Here is a 17,322-nt window from a genome sequence, read left to right as displayed (position 1 = left end):
TTAGTTCGCATAAAACGCAGCCTACAAATCACCATCAACTCCTAGCCTCTGACTAAGCAAGGAACACTGATGGTACACAAACCCTAACAAAGAAAAAAGAGGGCTTGGGACAAGAAACCCTAAAAATCGAGCATACGAACTTAGAGCACGAAGAGAAGACTCGGATAAAAAAGGAAAAGGAAGCATGAGAATACCATCGCCGGCCATGCCGGGAAGCCCTTCATCTTGGCGAGGACGAGATCGCCGACCTTCCACTGCTGCTGGGCGGCGGCGGCTGCAGCGGCGGCTCTTGATGATCCTTTCCTCCGACTGGGCGCCATCGAGAGAAAAAGCACCCCGAGCCCGATCGCTAGGGCTAGGGCAAGGTCATGCGATTGCGGGATCTGGAGAAGGGGGAGAGGAATATTGGCAAGCCTCCCTCCCCCGCTTCCCAGAGACAACAAGAGCTTCGATCCACGATGAGCCTCTCACGCGGGCGGTGGCGGTGGTGATGGCGATAGCGGCGGCGTGGGGGCTCACAGGCATTGCATCGGCGGTGGCGAGGGTTTTGGGGGGGGGGTGGGGGGGTGTGCGGTGGAAAGGGAGTTTTTCGGGTGCGCCTGTGGACACTTTTTATTTCTCAGCGGGGAGGAGAGGGGAGGGCTTTTGATCGTGGTATCACATCATAAATCTGGTGGTCGAGGTATGTACACGTTTATGTACACGTATATACGATAATATGGGCGTATGTCTACGTAACTGGGGCTCAAGCATGGTACTCCACTGGGCCTCCTCAACCACTGCAGGGGATGGCCTTGTCAAGCCCAGGTTAGGCCGGTCTAAAGTAATTCCTTGTACACCGCCCTTAGGTCCAGAAATTCCGACGTGGGACGCACTACATCATTCTATATAGTACTTATGTGATATAATATGATGGCTTCTATTTTTTTACGGATTGTAGTTTAATTCTTTACGATGTCATTAATTTAAATATTTTTAAAATAATAAAAAAAAAATTTTGTCTTCATTATTTGGCAAAGAAAAAAATTTCTGCTGGGAGAGAAGTCCAATTGAAATTTTTTCATCTCCCCTCCACTCGATTTTTCCTTTACTCCGGTGTTCAGTGTTTTCTCTTTACTTTCTTCCTTTTATCTTCTCTCCTAGGATACCTCTTTATCTTCCCTCCACTCTAGCAACCAATATTTTTTTTTCTTTTTTTCATCCGAACAATCGAAACAACTTGATCGGACCATCTCCATAGTTGGCCTCATTCTTTAGATGGAGACTCTCCTTTCGAGAGAGATTCTACGATGAGCATCTTGTCATTTTTTAGAAGGTATACTATTTGTTGAGAAAGCATTTTTACTTAGTAATAACCTCTTTTGAGCATCTTAAATTACAATATGGCATTATAGGTTAATATATTCTAAAATTATCCAATGTTCATGTAATATTTTAAAATTTATGTCTAAAGAGAAATGTCATAACATTTTTTATGAAATTTATAACATCGATTCATAAAATATTTTTGATTTTTTGTTTAGAAAGGATTAATGCCTTCAGTATTTTTTTTTTAGTGTCAGATGTCATAATTTTTGTAAAGGGATGTCATATTTCTGTTTTAGTATATATTCATCATATTTTTTTTCCCATGATATATTATGACATTTTGAGAGTCATAATTTTAGCTATGGATGACAGGAAGTATTGGTAGGAGGGGTTAATGCCTTTTATTTTTTTGTTTGGTATCGGAGTGTCATTATTTCTATGAAGGGATGTCATAATTTTTGAGAAGGGATATCATAAATCTGTTTCTATATATATTTATCATCTTTTTTTCTCCGTGGTATATTATGACATTCTGAAAATTATAATTCAGACTACGGATGACAAAAAGTATTGATAGGAGAGGTTATGCCTTCAGTTTTTTATTTAGTGTCGGGGTGTCATAATTTTTTTAAAAGATTGTCATAATTTTTGTAAAGATATGTCGTACTTCTGTTTTCACATATATTCATCATATTTTTTCTTTATAGCGTAAATTCAGACCATAGATAATAGAAAGTATTAGTAGGAGATGTTAATATCTTTAATTTTTTTTTGTTTAGTACCGGAGTGTCATAATTTTTGTAAAGGAGTGTCATATTTTTAAAGAAGATGTGTCATAATTCTATTTTCATATATATTCATCATCTTTTTTCTTTCATGGCGTAATATGACATTCTGAGAGTCATAATTCAGACCACAGATGACAGAAAGTATGGTGATTTATTGTAACAGTAAGATAATTTTTTTTTATGTAATATGACATTCTTTTTTTTCATATTGCAGTTAGTTTTTCAATTATTCCATAGCTTGTAAGTGTGAAGCTCTCACAACTCTTTAAGAATTCTTACAAGCTGGCAGTTTATATTCAAAATATTTGAAAGATGAATTTTTTAAATATGTATTATAATATCCTAGAAATTATATTTTAAATCCATATTATAAAATCCGTATTATGTTTGGAAGATGAATTTTCTTGCTCGCAAGGATAAGCCAGATCATTAGGACTTCATACAAGATAATATCAATCAATACCGGCGATAGCTTGGAGCAAAAATCTTGAAGGAGGGCCTCAGTCAGAAGATAAAAGAAGTTTTTAAAATTAAAATGAAAAAACTAAATATTTATTATGACATTTTTTTTTTAGTTCTTTGATTTTTATAGTTGGATCAGAAATTTGTAATTCAACGGATGTTACTCTTTCAACATTAATGAAAAGAGTAATTATATATTATTTTTTCAAACTAAAATATTGTAACTTTATTTATTTCAAAATATAGTTTTTTGAATGTAAGATATTATATTCTGTGTCTGGATGTCATAAATTTTTAAATGGATGTCATAATGTTATATAGGGATATCATAATATCATAAATTTTTGAATGGATGATAGGAAGACCTAGAATTCGGAGTTAATAACTTCTAGTTTAGCATTTTCTGAAGGAGTGTCATTATTTTTGTGAAGAGATGTCATAATTTTTAAGAAAAATATCATAATACTGTTTCCTCATATATTCATTATCTTTTTTCCCCCATACCGTATTATGGCATCCTGAGAGTCATAATATAGGTAAAGAATGATAGAAAAACCTAAAAAGAGGGGTTAATAACTTCAGTTTAGTATTTTATTCGAGGGTATCATAATTTTTATGAAGGAGTGTTATAACGAAGGGGTGTCATAATACTATTTTCATATATATTCATTATCTTTTTTCCTCCATATCGTATTATGACATTCTGAGAGTCATAATATAGGTAAAGGATTATAAGAAGATCTGAAAGATGGGGTTAATAACTTTAGTTTAGCATTTTCTGCAAGAGTGTCATAATTTTTATGAAGGGATATCATAATTTCTAAGAAGGAGTATCATAATTTTATTTTCACATATATTCATCATCTTTTTTTCTCTATTAATCTTGAATGTCCTAACTTAATTCCTAAAATCACATGTTAAAACAACATATCATAATTTTACCATATGTTATAGGTTGATATATCAGTTCAGCCCATATTTTAGAGCAACATTAGAGCTCCTTCAGCACAACATTAGAGCTCCTATCAACCTATGTTTCGGAGCTTCAGCAAAACATGTTCAGTATGTTCAGCAAGAGTATCATTTGCTGCTTAGCATCTTCAGCAAAAGTTTCATGGGCAATATTCAGCATGTTCAGTTTTATTATACAAATTCAAGTTCAGCACAAGTAGACTAGAATATTTAAGTTCAGCTGATACAATTGATAACAACCTTAAATTAAACACTAATAACATCTTATAATATCTGAACATTGATAATACTGATATCATCCTTAAATTAAACATTGATAACACTAATAATATCTGATAACATCTAAACACTGATAACATCCTTAAACTAAATATAATGTAAATTTCAAAGCTGATTAGGAAAGTTATATCATTGATTACAAAACTGATTACAAAATATTTATTATATACATGACTTTCAAAATTATATCTATTCTTCCTTCAATCAAAAAAAAAAAAATACAACAACTAGCATTGCCTATGAAATCATCATTGCAATCAAATAAAACTTCTCTCTTGCGGCACATTTTATAAGCTCCCACTTCAACCTAGCACATTCAGCTTTCACCTTTGTTACTTTCTTTTTTTATGTCAAAAGCCTTCCTTTTTAAGATATCTGCCTCTTCTATCAGGCCAATTGCCTCTCCTTTTAACTCTAATACATGTTCTTTCAAATCTGAACTTTCTCCTCTATATCTTCTAATGATTCTAGATAATCTTTCCACCTCAGCTTTCAAATATCTTCATCTCTCTTTTCAAGAAGAGCTGCTTTGTCTCGACTTTTGATTTTTAAATCGATTCATGTGAAATAACGGTAATAGAACTTATTCTACAAAGATGAACAGTTATGCATAGAAATTATACTCAAACAACTGACACTATAGCTACAACATTGATCAAATTTGTCTGATCATTTCAACAACCTCTAGATCTTCTTCTAGGATTGTCATCACTCCATAAGGTCCATATTTTAGTTAAGAGACCACACTTGTATTGCCCTATACCATCACCACTTCCTGTTGAGTCCATGCTCCGATTTGGAGACACGCATCGATCTTCCAACATTTCTATAAGCCATCACCTTCGAATAGGCTTTAAATCAATGCCTTAATATGGCACGGCAACAACTTGACCTAAAAATATAAGAATTGGACTTATGATATCTCTTCATAAAATTTATGACATTCCTTTAAAAAATTATGATACCCCGAAACAAAATAGAAAACCGTCAGTTTTGACCTTGAATATCAGGATTTTTTCACTATCCATTGGCTAAAATATGACACCTAGAGTGTAATAATACGACTTTGAGATAATTTGAGCTAAAAATATGAGAAATATGAATACCTCAGCACAAAATAGAAAAATAAAAATTTTGATCCTCCGTATCAAGAATATTCAACAATCCATTATCATAAATATAACACCCTAAGAGTAATAATATGGCTAGAAGATAAAAAATTTTTAAAAATATGAGATTTGAACTTATGACACCCTTTCACAAAAGTGTGACACCCCTTCAAAAATTTATGATACCCCGGTACAAAAAAAAATAAAGATTTTTATTCTCCTATCAGGACTTTCCATCATCCGCTAGCTAAAATATAATTTCTAGGATATCATAATATGGATTTGAAAAACCTATCTTCCAAACATTCTAAATATAAACTACAGCTTACAAAAATTCTTAAAGAGTTGTGAGGGCTTCATACTTATAAGCTATGAAATAATTAAAAAACCAACTATAATATGATAAAAAAAGAATATCATATTACGCAAAAGAAAATTCTATCTTACTGTTATAATAAATCTCCATACTTCCTATCATCCATGGCCTAAATTATGACTCCTAAAATGTCATAATATGCCATGGAGAAAAAAAGATGATGAATATATGCAGAAACAGAATTATAACGCCTCTTCTTAAAAAATATAATACCCTTTTATGAAAATTATAACACTCCGATACTAAAAAAAAAAATCAAAGGTATTAACCCTTCCTACCAATACTTCCTATCATCCATAGCTTGAATTTATGACATAGTAAAAAAAATATGATAAATATATATAAAAATAAAAATATGGTATTTCTTCACAAAAATTATGACAATCTTTCAAAAAAGTTATGTCACCTCAGCATTAAACAAAAAATTAAAGATATTAACCCCTTCTACTAGTACTTTCTATCATCTGTGGTCTGAATTATGATTTTTAGAATATCATAATATGTCACAGAGGAAAAGAAATGATGAATATATACAGAAATAGAATTATGACACTCCTTAAAAATTATGACACTCCTTCACAAAAATTATGACACTTTGGTACGAAACAAAAAATCGAAGGCATTAACCTCTCTTACTAATACTTTCCGTCATCTGTGGTCTGAATTATAACTCCCAAAATGTCATAATATGCTATGGAAAAAAAAAATATGATGAATATATGTGAAAATAGAAATATAATATTCTTTTACAAAAATTATGACATCCGATACTAAAAAAAAAAACTGCAGACATTAACTCCTCTTAAACAAAAAATCGAAGGTATTTTGTGAATCGATATCATAAATTTTATAAAAAAAAGTTATGACATCCCTCTTTAGGCATGAATTTCAAAATATTACATGGACATTGTATAATTTCAGAATACATTAACCTATGGTGCCATATTATAATGTAAGATGCTCAAAAGAGGCTATTACTGAATAAAAATGCTTATCTAAAAATGCTCCCTCAACAAATAGTATACCTTTTAAAAAATGACAAAATGCTCACCATGAAATCTTTCTCGAGAGGAAAATCTCTATCTAAAGAATGAGGAAAACCACAGAGATGGTCCAGTTAAGTTGCTTCAATTATTTGAATGAAGAAAATGAAAAAAACATTGGTTGCTCGAGGGGAGAAAAAATAAAGAGATATTTTGGGAGAGAAGATAAAAGAAGAAAATAAAGAAAAAATATTGAATGCCAGAGTGAAGAAAAAAAAGAGTGGAAAAAAAATGAAAAAATTTCAACGGGACTTTTCTCTCCCTTTTTTTCAGCAAGCATCTTTTTCTTTGCCTAGCACTAGGAGCAAAAGCATCTTTTCATTATTTTAAAAAGATTAAAATTAATAATGCTATAGAGCATCAAGCTATAATTTATAAAAAAATAGGAGCCATCACATCATGCCACATGGGTACTACATGGACCAACCAAATGATGCAGTGCGCTCCACGTCGAAATTTCTACATCGGAGGTGGTGTACAAAGAATTACTCCATCAGTCTATTCATGGTTTTGGGCTAAGGGTAAGAATAAACCCAGCCCAAATGGCTTGGCCCATATTTAACCTATTTTGTGTGAATCCTAGCTTAGCCCAAGTATCGCTGGTTAAATCAAGTTAGTCCAAGTTATCTTAATAGGCTTCTCAAGCTAGCCAATCCAATTTTTCCTAAAAAAATTTATGGATGTAAAGCAAAAAATTGAGTTTGTTTGGCATGCTTTTATTTCCTTTTTTGTCCCTCTAAAACTCAAAAAAGTTTTAAATAGAAAAACATGTTGATTGTAATATTTTTCTTTCTATTTTTTTTTTAAAATTGGAAATTAATGCTTTCAAATTTATAAGCACCATCTCTTTACATCAAATAGATTAAAATTTGTTTAGGAGCTATACGGTCTACTAGCTTATATGAAGCCTAATTTATGAAAATAATATTCATATATGCATTGGTGCTCAATCATTTGGACTTACTAGGTAAACTCACACTTTTATCTCTTCTTCTTCATTCTTCTTTCTTCATTTGAAAAATTATGCATGTACTTAGTGAAAATCGTTATCATGTCCTAAAGCTAGTAAAAAATATATTTATAAGTGTATACTATGATAGAAACTATAAAAAATATTTTGAAAGACAACATGTGATCTCTTGAATACTTACACATGCATGTAAATCTATGTGCTCATGTGTATCAATATCAACAAAATATCTTAATGTTTAATCAATGGATTCTTTGTGACACAAACTATGAAAATTTCATGAAACTTGATTTCTAGAAAAATTGAGAGTGCAGATATACAAGAGTTTTAATTAAGATTTTTAATTGAGTTCTAAATTGAATAATTCATAAAATCATATGACATCAAAAATAATTTGATGAAAATCAATTTCATTACATTTGATAATAAATTATTTAATATTTTAAAAAGTATATATTCAATAATTAAAAGTACCATGTATCAAATTTATAAATCATGAATAATTTAGTAAAAAATATTTTATAATTTATTGATAAATCTAGAAAAAGTGAAGTATTGTCCATCTTGCGAGCAAAACCAACTGATAGATCTAATTAATTCTAAAATCCTCCTCAAAACCTAATATTCAAAAATCATGCTCTATCAAAATTTATTCATAATTAATTTAAGAATAAAAATCCTAAATCTAAACATTCTCATAGGACTGACTGATCAATAATACCTGATATCTCGATTAGTCTGATCAAGAGCATCCTATTGATCAACTATAAATTAAGAGTCATGCTAGGATGCTAATATGATAGAATGCAATTAATAATAAAATCAAGATCTTCCTTCACTAGGATCGATCAAAATCATTAAGGAAAGACTTTACTCTAAGATCTAGAAAATCTTAATAGAGTGAGAAATCATATGGAGGGAGAAAATAAAGAGAAAATATAGAGAGAAAGTAGAGAGAAAAAGTAGGGAAGCGAGAGAGAGTGGAAAGAGAGACATGATCTCCTTTTCTTTTCTTTTTATTCTTATTTCTTCTTCTCTCCTTTTTTTTTCTTTTGGTTCTTGGCAAAATAGGGTACTTTCCCTTCTTCCCAAGACAAGGAAGGCCTTAGCATACGACCATGGCTGGCAGTGGCTGGAGTCATGGCAGTGTTGCTAGGGTTTCACAACCAATGGTCGACAGCAAAGATGGCTACAAAAAGGGAGAAGAAGATCAAAAAATCAAAGAAAAATAAAGAAAGAGAGCATCCCCTTTTCTTGACTAAATTCGGTGACTAATCACACTAAAAGTCATGGTCTAAACTCCATAGAATATGTGAAGGAAGATTAACTTAATGATTGAAGGATTATTACCTTGTTTCCAATAATGTTTGGGCTGCAGCAGTGCCAAACGGTGGTTAGGCCAAAGCGCAAAAAAAAAGAAAAAAAAAAGGAGAGAGTTTGGCTTTAAGGCTTTACTAGAGGGATCGATGGGAGTCTTATAGTTGCGAGATCCCTTACTTAAGAGTCTGTGGAGGAGGAGAACTTCTCATTCTTCAATTACAACTTGAATAGGGGCATCACACCCTTTCTCTTGATTTAGGCCTTCGGGCCCTGTTTTAGCATTAGATTGTGGGTCAAAAGGGTTGGCTTATCCAAGATTAAACTCCAAGCCTGATTCACCTTTGGTTAGGTAATCACATTCTCCTTTTCTATCGAAAAAATTTATCCTCAAAATTCTTTTTTATCCAATTCTCATAAAAATCTAGGGTTACTCTTATCTTAAATCATTAGTTAATTTTCAAAACAAATTCTTCAGCATAGCATTAAATTATTATTTTGATCAGTTTAAAAATAATTCAAACCACTATATTTCCATTGTACGCTCTGATTTAAATCCATCAATACATTTGTCTCAAATTTAGATTTTTAGATGATATTATAATTAACATAAATTAATATCTCAATATCCCTAGTGTTTACCCACCTACATTTATCTTATATCTGATTTTATATATTATGATCCATTTATGATATGGTACTATGTTAATGGTCATGTGCTTGACCCATTATTGTGAGCTAAAAGTTGCCACAACTATCACATACTCATGGAGAACTCTTTTCAAAGCCATGCAAAGCATTCCAATAAGATATCATAAAACAATAGTGAAACAAATAATCAATAAATCGACATTCAAGTTTAACTTAAATAACTAAATCAAATATCTTATCAAATAATATTCTATGATCTTATATCTAACTTTACTAAGAACAATCTAAAATAAAGATATGAAAATTTTACTTCTAATCACTCTTCAAAAATAAATTCTTGAGTTAGCCTAATTCTTTAAGTCAAAATAAATTCTTGAGTTAGCCTAATTCTCTAAATCTATAAAAATAATAAAAATATAGAGTAATAAACTAGACAGTCTAATAAATAATAAATACTTTAGTTAGATAAATCAAATAATAATAATATATTAAAAATAAGCATATAAGGTATATTAATTCAAAATCCAATTCAAAATATATAACTATCCAATCAACAAGCATGTAGATCCAATCTTTTCAGAATTCAAATTTCATTCATAAATTAATTTCTTTCACAATATCATATTCATCTCAATAGTTATAAATTATGACCACATTTATATCTTGTAAGTAGATCGGAATATAAGCTTAGTCAAAGTATTACTGCATAAGCCCCAATGGTGGGGTATCAAATACCTGCATATAATACCCTATTAGCAATATATTAAAATACCGACATATAACACTCCATTAGAAGGATATCGAAATACTAACATATAACATCCCATTGGTAGGGTATCAAAATGCCAGCGTATAATGCTCCATTGGTAGGATGTTGATATACTAATATATAATGCATCATGAGTAATTCTTTGTATATCGAGGGCGGTGTTATAAATCCGATGCGGAGTGCAACGCATGTTGCGATGGAGCCATATGGCATCTACGTGGAAGACAGGATAGGGCCTCATTCTATGTTAGAAAAATAGAGGCGCACCTGTCTTCGATCGTGACGGGCATTTAATGCCCATCACAGTCCGTTTTTTCAAATTTTTATGGACAAAAATGCCTTTTTCCTCCATGACAAGATTTTTTTTGACTTATCATGCTCTCCCGCTTTGCCATTTCAAATGTTGCCCTTCCTTTCCACCCTTGAAGACACTCTTCTTCCTCCCTATTCAGCCGCTCCAACCCATCGTCCAAGCTTTCCAGTTCCCACAAGACCTAAAGGGACCTCAAAGTCCAACTCAACACCGTGGAGAACCATAGCTGGAACTTCCCTTTTGTCGTGAAGCGAGAGGCCATGGTGCTGAGGAGCGGCCTCTACTACAACAGGTGCGGCAGCCGTGACTTCAAAGTGGGCGATGATGGCTTCTTCTACTGCCAGCAATGTGGCACCCAGAGCCAAAAATCGTCATCGCCGATTGCACTGATGAGGATATCCATGACGACGGCTCCAGCCCCAACATCGTGTATGGTGTCTTCCACCATCGCATCCGACAATAATCCGATATCCCCTCTGTTGCCCTTAAGTTCTTCAGAGATGAACTGCTCTACTCCCTCACCCAGTCTCTTTCCGACTCCATCATTAAGAGGGAGGATGCAGAGCCCTCGGTGGCATGGCCTTACAGGTTCGATGACAAGCCCTCGAAGCCCCATGACTTCAGGTCGAGACTGTGGCCTGATGCCCTGGTGGGATATGGCTCCGATACATGCAGGGGATGCGGGTGATGATCCAACTCCAAGTGAGAGGTTCGGGGTGAGCCTGCTGACCTGCGGGATTGTGGGGGACCATCTAACTACGGTATGTGGCGTTGTCGAGAGTATTCTGTTTTATGACATCCAATATTATTTCATGACTTTCTATTTTATTTATAACTTTCTTCACTATTTCATGATATTCGACATTATTTCATAATTTTTTGTACTATTTTATGACTTTCGCTATTGCTTTATCGATTTCTCTACTATTTCCTGACATCCGATACTGTTTCACGATATTATGCATTGTTTTATAACTTCCTCCATTATTTATGACTTTTTGCATTGTTTTATCATTTTCTACATTATTTTATGACTTTCTACATTTTTTTATAATTTTCAACAATATTTGATGTCTTCCTTCAATATTTTATGATTTTTTCAACTATTTTTTGATATCCGATAATATTTTATGACTTCCATTAATATTTTATAATATCTTCATGACTTCCAATACTGTTTCATAACTTTTTGTACTATTTATAACTTCCAGCATGGTTTCATGACTCCATGCACTTTTTTATAACTTTCTGAACCGTTTTATGATATCCTACACTATTTTATGATTTTCGACAATGCTTTCGGACATCCTACACTATTTTATAATTTTTTTTACTATTTTATGACTGTACTATTTTATATTTTTTTCACTATTTCATGATATCCTGTTTTATAACTTCTTCTACTATTTCATGAAATCCACAATTATTTTATGACTTCATTTACTGTTTCATGACTTTCTGCAATGTTTCATGATTTTTGGTAATATTTTATGACTTTCGGTACTATTTTGTGACTTCCTCCAAAATGTTATGTCATCGTGCACTGTTTTATGACTTCCAGTATTATTTTCTATATTATTTTATGACATCCTATACTGTTTCATGACTTTCTGTACTATTTTATGATTTTTGATGCTGTTTTATAACCTCTGATGTTACTGTAGGACATCCTACACTATTTTAATGACTTCACTGATTTAGGATATCTATGACATCCCATATTATTTTATTATTTCCTACATTATTTCATGACTTTTGGTGCTGTTTTATGACTTCCATCAGTATTTTATATATGGGAGGAGTAAGGTGACTACGGCGACTACAAGGCCAAGCTACATTCTAGATATTCCAAAGATCATCTTACTTCATTCAATACGTCGAAAATATGTTGTAATCTTCCTCCAATGTCCATAAAACAATCAATGCAAGCATTAAAGTTGGGTGTTTTTTTTATAACTTCTGACATTATTTTATGACATTGCAGAAGTCATGAATTGAAAAATTTCAGATGATGATGCCTGTCCATCCATTGTATTGTCTTAAGTATATGGATTATGAGTGACAAGCTAAAGCAATGGAATTTCACGTAAGAAGATATTTTTTGGTATCATGGAGAGCTTGGAGTCTCAATATTAAGGGATGGGCTCACTTAGAAACTTCAAAAAGTCATTGATGATGTTCCAAAATTGTGATTATTTTTTATTTGATGATATATACATCGTTATTATAATAACAAATGCTTGTCTTTTATTTCATTTCTTTTAATTCCCTTTTGATGTTTGTTTTTTAAAATGATGGAAGTCATGAATGGATTTCATAAATCAAACTGGAAGTTTTAGGTGATTGAACAAGTTTTAGGTGACTGCAACGACCCAGACTAAACCCTCCCAGGATGACTAAATCCTTCGAACCTTATATTACAGTGCTAAAAATACCTTCTTCACCTCCTTTTGCTACAGTACTGAAGGTGCCTTGAAGGCGCCTTCAGCATTATAGCATAGTCTGAAGGATGCCCCTCCCACTACAGTGCTGAAGGCACCTACACACCTTCAGCACTGTAGCATGCTCCTTTTGCTACAGTGCTCAAGGCACCTCCAGGTAGCATAGTGCTGAAAGCCCTTGAAGGCCCCTTCAGCTACAGTGCTGAAGGTGCCTTGAAGGCACCTTCAGCACTATAGCATTTGAAGCATGCACCTTTAGCACTGTAGCAGAAGAAGAAGGCGCCTTCAGTACTATAGCATGCTCCTTCCGCTATGGTGCCGAAGGTGCCTTGAAGGGGCCTTTAGCACTGCAGCATGAAGCATGAACATGCTATAGTGCTGCGCTTTCAATTTTTTTGTTTCCTACTTCTTAATTAAAAAAAAAATGAAAAGTGAAAGGCATGCCAAACACAACTAAATGCTAATGCCTAACCAAAGTGACCTATAAAGTGACTGTTATGCTCTATTTTATAGTTCAACATATATTGCCCGTGGTTTGGCATAGATGCTAGTATTGCACGTTATTTGGATCATAGTTGTTAAGGAATCATGCAACCATCTCCAGTGTAAGTAACTAACATTGCACATTATTTAGATCATAAAACAATGCAGGATGTCATGAAATAGTGGAGGTTGTCATAAAACAATATAAGAATCTGAAGTTCCTTCCCTCCAGCATGCTAGATGCTTGAAATATAATTTTTTTTTTTCTCATTTGACCTACTACATATGGTTGTACACACAGTTGTGATTCCAAAACCAAGTCTTCTCACATAACCATTATAGAATTGTGCGCATTGTATACTTCAGCTACTGAATCGAACTCCATTCCAATATAGAGTCAACATTAACTAAATTTGTATACAGTACTAGAAGAAGATGGATTCTTGAGACAACCACCTCCGACAGTATCATCGACTTTATCATTTGCATCAGGTTCTGTAGAAGATATACACAAGGATTGGAGTCAGACAATGCAAATGGAATGCATAAATGATGTAATATTATGCAAAAAATATCATTCATTACACACACAGGAAGTTAGAAAGTCATTTTGAAGTCATAAAAATCTCACAAATCTCATTAAAAATGCCTTGGAAAAAGTATTTGGACTAGACCCATAGGATGTTATAAACGGGGTCATAGATGTAATAAATCATAAAAAAAAATTTCTTGGGGAACAATTTGGAGTATAGTGCAGGATGTCAAAAAATATTTCTGAATATTATAAAGCAGTGAAGGAAGTCATAAAATAGTGGAAGAAGTCATAAAACAAAATATAAAATGAAACAATATCGAAAGTCATAAAACAGTGCACGATATCATGAAATATTATCGAAAGTCATGAAATAGTGTTGGAAGTCATGAAACAATATTCAAAGACATGAAATAGTGTCAGATATCATGAAAAAGTGTCGAAAATCATAAAACATTGGGAAAAATGATGAAATGATACCAGAAGTCATAAAATAGTGTAGAAAATCATAAAACAGTACATAATATCATAAAATAATTAAGAAAGTCATAAAATAGTGAAGAAAATCATAAATAGTGTATGATGTCATAAAATAGTGTGAGATGTCAAAAAACAATGGAGGAAGTCATAAAAAAATATTGACAGAATTAATGAAACATTGTCGAAAATCATAAAACAGTGTGGAAAATAAAATAGTATAGAATGTGATGAAACAATACTCGAAGTCATAAAATAGTGGAGGTAGTCATGAAATAGTACTGAAACTCATGAAACAGTGTAGGATGTCATGAAATAGTGGCGGAGTCATAAAATAGTATAGAGAGTTATAAAACAATGTCGGATGTTATGAAATAGTGGAAGTCATATTTATGAAGCCATAAAATAATATCGGAACATATTATAAATAATACAGAGAGTCATGAAATATTGTCGGATGTCATAAAACAGTGAAGGAAGTCATGAAAGAACAAGAAGTTATGAAAGAATATTGGAAGTCATGAAATAATGCAAAAAATCATAAAATAGTGAAATATTTTCAGAAGTCATAAAACAACATCGGAAGTCATAAAATAGTGACGAAGTTCATGAAATAGTGAATCAAATATGAAATGGTGCAGAATATCATGAAACATTGGTGAAAGTCATAAAATAATGCCATTGCATATCATGAAACAATATCGGAAGTCATTAAATAGTGTAAAAAGTCATGAAACAGTGCAGAGAGTCATAAAATAGTATCGAAAGTCATGAAGCAGTGTCGAACATTATGAAACATTGGCTGGAGTAATAAAACAGTGTCAGATATCGAAAAAATAATGGAAGAAATTATAAAATATTGTAGGAAGATATCAAACATTACTGAAAGTTATAAAACAATACAGAAAGTCGTAAAATAGTAGAAAAAGTGATAAAACAGTGCAGAAAAGTCATAAATGATGAAGAAAATCATAAAATAATGCATGATATTATGAAACAATATCAGATGTCAGAAAATAATAGAGAAATTGATAAAAAAATGATGGAAGCCATAAAATAGTGCAAAAAGTTATGAAATAATGTTGGATGTTATGAAGTAATGAAGAAAATCATAAAATAATACAGAGAGTCATGAAATAGTACTAAATATCATAAAACAAAATCCTCGATAATGACACATATCGTAGTTAGATGCACCCCATAATTTGTAGATTAATGGGCTCACCCCGAATCTCTCCATCAGGGCCTCGCATTGGAGTTAGATCATCCCCTGCATGTATCGGAGCCGTATTATGCCGGTGAGAGTCTTGACATTAGGCCACAGCTCGACCTGAAGTCATGGGGCTCGAGGGTTCGTCGAACCCATAGGGCCGTGCCATCAAGGGCTTCATGTCCTCCCTTTTAATGGTGGAGCCGAAAAGAGACTGGGTGAGGGAGCGAAGCAGTTCGTCTCTAGAGATCTTGGGGGCAGTGGAGGGGGCATTGGATTGCCACCAGACATGGTGGTGGAAGATACTGTACACGGAACCAACACTGGAGCCATCATCATGGATATCCTCATTGGTGCAATTGATGGCGATGACTTCCTAGCTCTGGGAGCTGCACTGTTGGCAGTAGAAGAAGCCATCATCACCACCTTCGAAGTCATGACCGCCGCACTTGTCGCAGTAGAGGTCGCTCCTCACCGTCATGACCTACTACTTCACAGCGAAAGGGGAGTTCCAGCTATGGCTCTCCAAGGCATTGAGTTCGACTTGGAGGTCCCTTTAGGTCTTGTGGGAACTGGGAAGCTTGGATGATGGGTTGGAGCGACCGAATAGGAAGGAAGAAGAGCATCTCAGATGGTGGAGAGAGAAGGCAGTGTTTGAAATGGCAAAGCAAGAGAGCATGATCAGCCAAAAAAAAATCTAGCCATGGAGGGAAAGGGCATATTCTTCTGTAAAAATTTGAAAAAGTGGACTGTGACGGGCATTCAATGCCCGTCACAATCGGGGACAGGCGCACCTTCATTTTCTTATGATGGAATGAGGCCCTATCCCATCTTCCACATAGATGCCATGCAGCCCAATCACAACATGCGGTGCGCTCCACATCGGATTTATTACACCACCCCTGGTATATAAAGAATTACTCAATGCCCCACTAGCAAGATATCAAAATATCAGCAAATAAGGCCTCATTGGTAAGGTATCAAAATAGTAGTGTATAAATCGATCCCCGCTAGCAGAGGATTGAAATATAGTTTGGCTACAAGTCAAATACATCTCAAATCAAAATATTTTCCTTAAAGATATATTTCATACTCTAAATCGAATAATTCATAAAGCTATACCACATCAAAATCAATTAGACATAATCAAATTCATTACATTCGATCATAAATCATTTAACATTTTAGAAAAAGATATATTCAAAAAATACCATATATCAAATTCATATATCATGAATAATTTAATATAAAAAATATTTTATAATTTATCAATAAATCTAAAAATAGTGAAGCATTACTTAAATCACGAGCGAAACCAACCAATAGGTCCAATTAATTCCAAGAATCCTCCTCAAGCTTAAGTTTCAAAAATCATATTATATCAAAATTCAACCATGATTAATTTAAGAATAAAAAATCCTAAATCCCAACATCCTCATTGGGCTTGCTCGACTTCTTGATCAATCCAATGAAGAGCATCCAATTGAATAACTACAAATCATTAAATATCTTGTTCCTATTTTCTACCTACAAATTTGGTGTATTTAGAAGGATATTTAGATGCCTTGTAACTTATACTATTACTTATTTTGCTATGTTTGGATGTTTTCTTGTTCTGTAGGGTCCTGGCCTTTTTGAATCAATCCATAGATCTACATCCAATATTGTTGGGCAAGTCGATCATCTATAGACCTTCTTTTTTTATTTTCTTTCCTTTTGCTTGCCCCATAATTGTTCATTTTCAAGTAAAGGTCTTTCTTCCCTTAACTTTTACAATAAAATAAATCCATTAGCAACAATGCTCAGTGTTGCAATGTGATTG

General features: G+C 33.2%; 1 protein-coding gene and 1 pseudogene across 5 annotated transcripts in view; one reads left to right on the top strand and one right to left on the bottom strand.

Annotated features, from left to right (window-relative positions):
• LOC105032495 (protein HUA2-LIKE 3) overlaps positions 1 to 571 on the bottom strand; it is a 29,950-nt gene extending 29,379 nt beyond the window's left edge. For 3 of the 5 annotated variants that reach the window (XM_010906952.4, XM_010906950.4, XM_010906951.4), the window contains exon 1: positions 195 to 571. In XM_010906952.4, the coding sequence (XP_010905254.1) occupies positions 195 to 320 (126 nt within the window). In that variant the 5' untranslated portion in view covers positions 321 to 571. The remainder of the gene's footprint in view (positions 1 to 194) is intronic. The other 2 variants (XM_010906949.4, XM_010906953.4) reach the window with 1 other exon arrangement.
• A 15,218-nt stretch (positions 572 to 15,789) lies between these two features.
• Positions 15,790 to 17,322, top strand: part of LOC140859290 (putative receptor protein kinase ZmPK1) — a 63,870-nt pseudogene continuing 62,337 nt past the window's right edge.

This window comes from Elaeis guineensis, chromosome 7, assembly GCF_000442705.2.
Source record: "Elaeis guineensis isolate ETL-2024a chromosome 7, EG11, whole genome shotgun sequence".
In the NCBI taxonomy this organism is placed as follows: Eukaryota; Viridiplantae; Streptophyta; class Magnoliopsida; order Arecales; family Arecaceae; genus Elaeis; species Elaeis guineensis.
Note: the sequence above shows the minus strand (reverse complement) of the source record. Positions and strands in the feature narration are given on the sequence as shown.